Raw genomic sequence first — 11104 nt, forward strand, 5'->3', positions numbered from 1 at the left:
TCACATCTGTTGTACAATGACAGACAATGAACTGAAGATTCAAGCTATCATAATCTAATAAATACTCAGAATTTAGATAAGGGTGGTTTGCTTATTCCCTTGCATTTTGTACTTCACAAAGGAAAAGCCACCAAGGAGGGGGATGACTTGGAGTGATGAGTTTGGCACTCACTCCCGATGCAAATTGCTTGTTCTAATAGACACCCCCCCCCGAAGCAGCTTTCCCTGTTTAACAAGGGATATAATGCTTAAGCACATCTGCTTGAACCATCTCGTTTGGCCCATAGCAAATCCTTTTTCTTCATGTTAGTTACTGTTGTTCAAAGGCTTGGGCAGGGAGGAGAAAAACCCTAAGCGATGCATTTTTAAGGCCAATGTAAGGGACATAGCTTGTCAGCCAACTGAAATGGTGCCTCACAGAGTTTTGTGTGTGTCCTAGATTCTGACGAATCACCAGTAGCAAGAGAGCGGAATGTGATTGTGCATGCAAATCCAGACTTCTCTAATAACGTCAACAGGAGGTCAGGTACCAGAGACTCTGAGTGCCAGACAGAAGAAATCCTTATTGCTGCCCCATCCCGGAGAAGAATTCGAGCTCAGAGGGGTCAGAGCGTAGTAGCCTCCCTGTCTCACTCAGCTGGCAACATACTGGTGCTGACAGACAATGGTGATCCCATGTTTACAACATCAGTAAGCAACCGCATCAGATCTAGGAGTCTTCCTCGTGAAGGTGCTAGAGCCAATGAAGGGGACCACAACGCTAGTGCCAAAATGTCAGCGTACGATGCAGAACACTTTCTAGCAAGCCAAGAAAGGATCTCCACAAAGAGTAAAGATATCATCAATACCCAGTGTTCACAAGAACACCACCCCATAGGTTTAACTTGTTCTCAGCATCTTCATAGTCCAGACTGTAATTCAAATGAGAGGGGGAGGTCAAGGTTGTTAAGGATGGTAGATTCTGGAAGCTGTGATATTTCATCAAACTCTGATACCTTTGGAAGTCCCATTCACTCCATCTCCACAGCTGGGGTTCTTCTTAGCAGTCACATGGACCAGAAAGATGATCACCAGTCATCCAGTGGAAACTGGAGTGGAAGCAGCTCAACATGTCCTTCCCAAACATCCGAAACAATTCCTCCTGCTGCCTCTCCCCCACTGACTGGTTCTTCACACTGTGATTCAGAATTATCCCTGAACATTGCCCCTAATGCCAATGAAGATTCTAGTGTCTTCATAACCGAACACTACAGTGATCAGCTAGATAAGGTTAGAGGACACAGGACAAGTTCTTTCACTTCCACTGTAGCGGATCTACTCGATGACCCTAATAACAGCAACACGAGTGACAGTGAATGGAATTTCTTGCATCATCACCACGATGCATCCTGCCGCCAGGATTTCAGCCCTGAACGCCCCAAGACAGACAGTCTGGGATGTCCAAGTTTTACAAGCATGGCCACATACGATAGTTTTATAGAGAAGACACCATCTGACAAAGCAGACAGTAGCTCACACTTTTCAGTTGACACTGAAGGCTATTATACCTCCATGCACTTTGACTGTGGTCTCAAGGGAACTAAAAGTTATATTTGTACCTATGCAGCTGTGGGCTCTGAGAGTGGCCAGAATGCAAGCATTGCTTCCAATCTCACTAACTGCGCCTGGCAGGATTACGTAAACCATAGGAGGCAAGGAAAGCAGAGCATCTCTCTAAAGAAACCAAAGGCAAAGCCAGCCCCACCAAAACGCAGTTCATCTTTAAGGAAATCTGACAGCAGCATAGATCTTCTTGAGAAGAAAGAACCAAAGATAAGCAGTGGGCAGCAGCACATGCCTCACACTTCCAGGGAAATGAAGCTGCTCCTCGAGTTTTCAAACACACCTTCAAGAGCAGAAAACACTAGTCTGCCGAGCAAGCAGGAACTCGCCTGGGATAATCAGGATGAGAGCGGATTAAAAGACCCTCCATTTGACACCATGGACATCCCATCCTTTAAAGACGAAGGTGCTGAACAATCTCACTATGCAGATCTCTGGCTTTTAAATGACTTGAAATCGAATGACCCTTATAGGTCTTTATCCAATTCTAGCACTGCTACGGGTACTACAGTCATAGAATGCATAAAGTCGCCAGAAAGTTCTGAATCGCAAACGTCACAGTCTGGATCAAGAGCCACCACTCCCTCCCTCCCTTCTGTTGAGAACGAGTTCAAATTGGCTTCCCCGGAAAAGTTGGCTGGCTTAGCTTCTCCTTCAAGTGGTTACTCAAGTCAGTCTGAAACACCAACATCATCTTTTCCTACAGCTTTCTTTTCTGGGCCCTTATCCCCAGGGGGGAGTAAAAGAAAGCCAAAAGTACCAGAAAGGAAGTCCTCATTACAACAGCCTTCTTCTAAAGATGGCAATGTATCTCTAAACAAAGATCTAGAACTTCCAGTTATACCTCCTACTCATCTTGACCTAAGTGCTCTTCATAATGTCTTGAATAAACCATATGCTCACAGACACCAACTACATGCTTTTAATTACAATAAACCGAGTATGGTAGAAGAAGCACTGAACTCCAATCCTCCACCAGCCCTTGCTATCACACCTTCAGTTCTGAAGTCTGTACATCTTCGATCCATTAATAAGCCTGAAGAAATGAAACAAAAAGATCATACAGAGCTCCATGTTCAAGGAAACACTTTAATGGTTACTGCCATTTCTGGTAAAATGAAGCCACATGTAAGCAAGAAGCAAATATCACGTCAATACTCCATGGAAGAGGCCATTGTGTCCTATGTTGATGTTTCTCCAGTACAGATAACCCCAGAACAACTTCACATGGCTAACAGTTTGTCTTTCAGTGAAAAGAATACCTGCAAACAGATGGTGACCTCAGGAAATGTGGGTGCTCCAACAGCTAAATATGTAACAGATCAAATGCATCGGGTTCATGAGTTTTTACTAGAGAGTACGCTGAATAAAGCCTGTGGCAGTTCTGCTGAACCATTCCCACAAGGCTCAGATGACCTTTCAAGCAATTCTATTGGGAAAAGAGCCACTTATGGATCAGAGCAGGAGAGGAGTCTTGACCTTGTGCAGCTTCAGCAAGAATTACCTGCATACCGTGAACAAAAGTTGGAATACGGACCTATACATGAAACTATGTCCCAATCTGGCCCCGCAGGTGGGGGAACAGACATTAGTCATCATGTAAAGCATCGGCTTGATCCAAGTCAACATGATGACAAAGTGCCTGGGAATATCAGCTATGAATCAGAGATCTCAACTGTAGATTCACTCAGTGAAAAATCATCTGAGCAGGAAAACGAAATTGTGTCAGGTTTTCCAACCCAAAGTGCCTCTGATGAGAGTGACAGCAGAGCAGCTGAGTCACAAAGGACCCCAGATGATGATGTCTTAAAAGGTACGTTCATAACTATTTTTGTTCTGTTTGAGTGAGGTGGCTTTCTGTGGTGGCAGTTCACAGAGATCAGCCTGCTGACAGCTCCATTTATTTTAATGGAGCTTTGCCAATACTTTTCAGCAGAGAGGAAAACCTTCCATGCTTTGCAGAAATATATATATATGTGTAGGAATTAATTTGCATTTCTTTTTACTTAAGTTCAGCTATGAAAAGAGCAGTAACCCTTTATAACTAAGCATTATTTTGACAGATCATCCAATATTTAGACTAGATTGTCTAGTGCCTGTCATTATACTAGCAGCTCCATTAATTATTGAGCAAGATTACATTAACCAGCTCTATTGTAACGTGTGGGAAAGTGTTTGATGAAGTCTCAGTAGGTCTTTTCTTTTTGTTTTGAAGAATCTTCCCCAAGTGATGATTCCATATTCTCACCCTTAAGTGAAGATTCTCAAGCTGAAGCAGAAGAAGCTTTTGTGTCTCCAAATAAGCCTCGAACAACAGAGGATCTATTTGCAGTTATTCACCGGTAAGCTTGTTTTAGGGTTATTAAAAACAGCAACTGTGCTATTTTCACGGCAATAGGAATAGACCTAAAGTAAATCAATCAACTATCCAGAGCAGCGGTGATAAACAACTAGCTTTGAAATGTGGATTCTTCAATCCACTGCATAGGAATGTTTGTCATGGTCTTCATGATATGCCTGATTTATGTTTTTCTAGTTCTCATTCATGAGCGAGTAACCTTGTTACTGGGAGTTAAACTGAGGACAGGGTGAAGGATCAACAGGTCCAAGTAGCAGTCGAGAGGAAACAAGAATGAGAGAGGCTGACTTTCCAAACCTGGTGGAGACATGGCAGATTTGCAATAAAACCTCTTCCAGCTGCTGTTAGGACCTGCTCTGAAGAATACATGAGGGCTGTGTAAATGGATGGACATATACACATATATGCAGTGCATTTTTCTGTGGGGACACAGGGGTATGCGTACCCTTAAACAATTTGTGAATCTAAGTTTGGCTTCATTGAGGGGCAGTATTTCAATAGGAGTAGGAAAAAGAGAGTATCCCTAAACATTTTTTTAGGGGGAAAAACACTGCATATATGTATGAGATCTGCAATAGCACTGCTAGGTCTCCCTGCCCTCTACTTGTTTTTGAGGCAGGGCAGAAATTATTTTCAGATTCCTGTGTTGGTCAGAAGCTCATCCCCCTCTCTACTGAAAGGACAGGGAACTGTGTGAAGCCTGACCCTTGGAATCCTAGTCATCACCCTTGTGATTTCTGCGCCTGTTCTAGGCATTGCTCACCTATATTTGTTTCTCCTGTAAATGCACAGATGCAGAAGCCATTATACTGTACTGTGCTGGTAAACATATTAATATAGTTGAGTTTTATAGAGGATGCTGTTTACTGTCTATATAATTGCAAATATCTTGTGATCTTGCTCAGCAAAAACAGTATGAGATAGGTATCAAAGCTGTGAATATGATGGCTTCTTCCCTCCCCATTACAGTTCAAAAAGGAAAGTTCTTGGAAGAAAGGACTCTGGAGAGGTTTCTGCAAGGAACAGATTGAGAGCTTCATCTAGTACTAGCAGCGTGTCTTCTAGTGCCAGCAACACATCACCTGCGGCTTCAACTAATGTTCCCCCTACAACTGGTGCAGCAAGCCCAGCAAGCAGCCAGCGATCTCCTGGGCTTATTTACAGGAATGCCAAAAAGTCCAACACGTCTAATGAAGAATTCAAACTGCTGCTCCTGAAAAAGGGCAGCCGGTCTGATTCTAGCTACAGGATGTCAGCCACAGAGATACTAAAGAGCCCTATTTCACCCAAATCTCCTGGAGAACTAATTGGGGATGCTCTTCAAAATGCTGATGAGTTTCCCCAAGCCTCATCAAGTGCTGAGGCATTAGCTCCTCTCTCTCCTTCCACTCCGAGAATGAATGCAGAAGGGTTTTCCTCAAAAATCTTTCCAACATCAGCATCTTCACGAGTGGGGCGGTCACGGGCACCCCCTGCAGCCAGCAGTAGCCGCTACAGTGTCCGCTGCAGACTGTACAACACCCCGATGCAAGCCATTTCTGAAGGAGAGACTGAGAATTCGGACGGGAGTCCTCATGATGATCGATCTTCTCAGAGTTCCACATAGGCTACACCTGGGCCAGAGCACACTTCTGACTGTTAAATGGGAGGACTCTGTAATCACTTGGCTCACCTGAATATAAAAGGCCAATTCTGTAGCAGTCAAATACCATGCAGGGCAATATTGATGCTTGAAAATGCTAAGGGTTGCTTAAGAGACTGGAAGATGAGAAGACGATCTGTAGCTATTTATTACTTCACATTTTTCTATAAGTAGAAATTTACTAAATGGTTAACTTTCATTTCATTTGTCTTCATGTTTCTCATTGTCAATGTAGATTTACATTATCCAATTTTCAGAATTCCCTCTGCCCCTCCAAAGATGTCATTTAGGATCAAAAACATTACCTTCACTGTTGTGCTTCCTTAGGGAAAAAACATTAATTGCTTGAGGAATTGGTATTTTTTTACATTAAAATGAACAGAAACAAAATTTAGAAGAAATGAACAAAACAGATGTACATATCCATATTTTTGATAAACATGTGTAAATAGAATTATCAAAGAGAAAAATAGTTGGTGGCAAACGATAACCTTGTTGAAAGACAAAAAAAGGATTTAAAAAGGTACTGACTGTATTCTGTGAATACAATTTTAATATCAAACATAATTTACATATCTACCACATGTAATTGAATAATGAAAGCCTCTAACACAAATTAAACCCTTTAATTTGGGGAAATCTGAATAAAATATTATTATAAGATTAATTTGATGTTATCTGATCAATTTTCTTTCCAAAAGTGCTGTTCCAAACAAGCTAATTTTGAAGAGCAGCTTGTGGCAAGAGGCTTATTGGCAGGCACTACAAATACAAACTGTTTATAAACCAGATTTGCAGTTGAGGCTTCTCCCAATCCCCTGCCAAGAATCTAGAGAAGTATAGTTAGTCAGACTGCAGTTGGTAAAATGAGAATAATATCAGTCTCTTAAATCAAGTTAATCCTATTGTCTCTTCCCAGACATCTTCCTCCCCATCATATTTGGCAGCCTATGGGGAGTGCAATTTATATAGCAAGGAAGGTTCACAAAGATGATTCCCTCTATGTGTCTTCTTTTGCATGTAAACAGCAAAATTCAGAAGCATTTGGGGGGGGGGACTCAGCAGTCCAAAGGTTGCCCACACATGCCATAGAGATTCTTAGCCCCATCACACAACTACAACTCCAGGATTTCTTGGGGGAAGCCAGGTCTGTTAAAATGGATTTAAGTTTCCAGTGCCGCCATAACCATAACAACAACAAAAACAAGAACAATTGTTCGGCTAAAAGCACACCATAAATAGGAAAATAAACATCTCCCCCCTCTTCTAAATGCAAAATATCAGCTGTCAGACTTTACTCTGATGTTTGACACTTAATTTGAACAATGACTGTAAAGAGGGGGCAAGTATAAGGAAATGTTTTCATATTACTACTACTACTACTACTAGACTGTTGGGTGACCTGGTCATAACCTGGTAACGTAAATCTTGAAACAAGATTAGTTTCATGTTCATAAAGTAAATAACTATTAAGCATGCAACAAATGCTCTTGATTCATCAATAAAATTGTGTAACAACTTTTCAGTGAAGCTTTGTGCGGACAACATTCATGCTACCTAAATATTTAGAAAATGACACTGTGAAAAAAATAGCTGAGAAATAGGTGTATGTATGCATACTTTATATAGCTTACTAAACTTGGAATGGGGAAGCTCTTTGGTCTATTACGCCAGCCACATACAGCTCAGTTTCTTTTGGTCCTGGCTTTACCAGAAATGCTTAACAGGGTGGGAATATATAGTGGGTGGGGTGGAAAAGGAATCCAAGCAAATACTTTGAATAAATGAAGGCAGGGAAACAAAAGCTGGATTACTTGAAATTACTTGAATTTTCTTGTCGGAAGACTAGGAGTGAAAACAAATTGATATGAGATCAAGTACAACAGGGGTTTTAAAAACACACACACTCATATGCACAAAACAATGTCACTATTTTTAGAATACAGTAGAATATTTTCCATAGATGCATCAGTTTCCCCATTGCAATAGACTCCAAAATCAAATAGACATTCAGGCCCAGTTTTCTAAAATGCAGTCCATTGATATTAACTGTGGAATACAAATGCAGGAAGGTTTAGTGCTGAGGGCAGTTTTAAGGAGGAATGTGTTGTGCAGTACAGATTGAATCAAATGTCAGAATTAAGTTGATAGTCACTAGTAAGTCTACAAGTAAGTTGGCTTCAAGCAGAAATAAGTTTTACTAGGAATTTAGAATGGGTGGAAAGCAGAGGGAGGATTACTTTTTAGTTTGCTTATAAGGATAAGCTTAAAGATAAATAAGGTTTTCTCTTTTTTTAGGTTTTCTTATAGTCCTCCAGTGTGGCAAAAGATGAATGGTAAGCATGTGTGTAAAAAGATTAGTGAGAACAGGAAATCACTGGCCCAATTCTAAAATTTGCCATGCTGGCAAATAAAGATTTAGGATGGGCCATCTGCACTTCTGAGCCGGTATGTCGTCACTATGACAACATTCTGGCACACTGCAGAGATGTTATGGAGGCAGAGTAGGTAGATACGCTGGGGCAGACATTTAGGATCTGGACTGCTGTAAGCAAAACCTAACCTAAATGTTTGGTACGAATGTCTAATAGAGAGGTGTTAGTATTACAAGCAAGTCTAATGGTGCAATCCTATGCATGTTGTCTCAGAAGTAAGTTCCATAAAGTTCAATGGGACTTACTCCCAAGAAATGTATTCAGGATTGCAGTCTAATAGAGCTACTAAGCAAGCTCTAAAAAGTGGTCAAAAAGCAAGTGAAGTAGAATGCATTAGTGGGTTGACAAGATTCATGTAGTTTTAAAAAAGAAAAGAACAATATAATAAATTTGATATGGGAGGCACAAGTGCCATTTGAGGCCACTTTTCAATTACTGCAAGAGTACCCTTACAAATTCCTGATGCTAAGACAACTGAGTCTTAACTCTTGGTGCTAACAGTGGAGCATCACCAATGGCATTGCTTCAGTGTCACAGGCAGAAATATCACCACCACATGTTTAGGATCCAAGTGCCAAATTCATTTGTTTAAAAAATGCTAATGTGTTTTATAGCAAAACTGTTATAGAAAACAGCTGAATTGGTTTCTCCAAGATGTCAGTCTTGTAGGTGCCATCCACAGTGCATTGAGGTTGGCAAACGCCTCCATTGTGGATAATACTCCAAGGCATTTAATGATTTCGTATTGATACCACAGAGAGCTATATAAATATAGAGAGATATATTTAAAAAATACATGCAACTTGAATTAGAAGGCAGTGAAACACCTTCTTATGTAATGCTCACAAAACTATCATATAAAAAACTTATTTTGTTTACTCAAAAATCTATGACAAAGTGTTTCTATTTTCTATTTATCAGATTAAAAGCCCAAATGAAGATGGATTGTAAATCCACTTAAAAATATATATATTGGCAAACAACCCCTGATTCAGCAATAGGTGGTTGGCAAATGGAGCTCTGCTGCCCGCAAGGGTTGCTCCCATTAGAACTGAGGATGGGGCATCACTTTATGCACACAGTGATGCCCTTTCATTGACGTTAATGGGAATAACCAGCAATAGCTCCTTGCCTGTGTATGAGTGTATAGATCTCTGGACCAGGGTGACAAAATTCGGAGAAAAAAACAACCTAAATCGACAATCTTATGCACACTTTCCTGGGAGCGTGCCCCATTGAATGCAGTGGGACTTACTTCCAAGTAAACATGCATAGGATTGTGCTCACAAGTGGTGTCTTCAGAGCCCTCAAAACACATCCCATCTTGAAACAGGGTATAAACACATAAGTAATTTGTGAGCCATCATTCCAACTTGCAATTATGTTGTTTGCACTGATGTTACAAGAATGGTTTTTGAAGTTATGCAGCTGTTTGATTTTTTTCTTTCAATAACATTTTTTTCTATTTTAATATTGTGGCAGCATAGAGAATATGGATTAGCTGAAGCAAATAAAGCATGTTTGCATTTGCCAAAGGTCACTGATAGAGTGCATTTGCTGCAATTGTGGCAGATTTAGAGAAATACTGTAGGTTATGACTTAAAAGTTTAAAAAAAACCAATTAAGAAGGTTACAGTGTAACTATTTTGATACTATCACCAGTTCATGCTGGCAGAAGAGACAATGGTTTATGGACTTGCATCCATTTTGTATTTTTGTAATATTTGTAAATATGAACTTTTTAAATTGTTGCAAAGATTGTTTCTTTTGTAAAATGTTTTCAAAGTTTACATTAAATCCAAGCCTTTGTATATTTTAGAGCTGTGCAACACTTTAAGTCTTGTATTTATTTTTAGTAAAAACAGTGACAGTTTCATTGTGAACCCCCTCTCTAAAATGTGTCAGAAAAGTTTGATTATCTAGGAAGTGTGTATAGAAATGGCAAATAAACGTGACTGCAATTAAACTGCTTCATTCTCTTCGCTTCACTGCAATCAATGCAAGAACCGCTGGGTCAGACCAAAGGTCTGCCTGGTCCAACATCCCTTTCCTACCACAGCTAACCAAATGTCTCTGGCAAGCTCACAAACAGGGGCATGAAAGCAATGGCCCGGCCTTACAGTTGCTCCCTAATAGGTGGTACTTCAAATGTACAGTATGCCTCTTCTAAACCTGGAAGTAGACTACAGCTCTCCTGATCTATAACCAACGATAAGTCATATACTGTAGTGCAATCCTCTGTATGTCTGCTCAGAAGGAAGCTCCATCCATTGAGTTCAGTGGGACTTACCCCCAAGTACATGAGAACATGCAGCAGACTCCTCCAAGGATTTGTCTAATCCTCCTTTAAAGCCACCTAAACTATAGGCCAGGGATAGCCAATGTGGTGTCCTCCAGATGTTAGACTACAACTCCCATCATCCTTCCCCATTGGTTATGCTGGACGGGGCTGGTGGGTATTGTAGTCCAAAAACTTCTGGGGGGAACCACTTTAGCTACTCTTGCTATAGGTCATCATAATCTATTGTGGCACCAGATTCCACAAATTCATTATGCAGATTTCATCTTTGCTCAGTATTATAATGTAGGAGTTTTGGATTAGGACCATTAGATGCAAGTTTAAATCCCAACTCTGCCACGAAGCATTTCCAACAGATAGGTGCTAGAAACAAGAAAATTAAGCAGAGGGTAAAGTTACACGAGTGTTCATCAACCAATAGCAGAGCCCCAGCTTCATCATACCACTTGCACACACAGTCACCTTTATTATTCTGAATTTACTCTTACTATACCCAACCCTGAGCACAGACCACCCCAAAAAAAGATCAAATACCAAAACCAGTTTCTTAAAAGCTATTTTACTCAGATTTTATTTTGTCCTTTTGTACCATTCAAAGTATAAATAGTCCACTTCCAGGGTATATGCAATCCTATGCATGTTTAGTCAGACTCAGAAGCCTCACTGTCTTCAACAGGCCTTACTCTCTAGCAAATGACTTCAGAATTCAAGCCTTTGTTCAAGTTATTGCTTACTAAGCATGCAGAGGCTTGTGTGCTGTCACACAA

General features: G+C 40.6%; 1 protein-coding gene across 1 annotated transcript in view; it reads left to right on the top strand.

Moving 5' to 3' along the window:
- The window catches only part of NHS (NHS actin remodeling regulator), a 234797-nt gene extending 224793 nt beyond the window's left edge, over window positions 1-10004 (top strand). Inside the window, exons 7-9 of the mRNA XM_035114638.2 lie at window positions 440-3415; window positions 3818-3944; window positions 4931-10004. Coding sequence (XP_034970529.1) covers window positions 440-3415; window positions 3818-3944; window positions 4931-5567 — 3740 coding nt within the window. The 3' untranslated portion in view covers window positions 5568-10004. The remainder of the gene's footprint in view (window positions 1-439; window positions 3416-3817; window positions 3945-4930) is intronic.
- The last annotated feature ends 1100 nt before the right edge of the window (window positions 10005-11104 follow it).

This window comes from Zootoca vivipara, chromosome 4 (assembly GCF_963506605.1).
Source record: "Zootoca vivipara chromosome 4, rZooViv1.1, whole genome shotgun sequence".
NCBI classification, from domain to species: domain Eukaryota; kingdom Metazoa; phylum Chordata; class Lepidosauria; order Squamata; family Lacertidae; genus Zootoca; species Zootoca vivipara.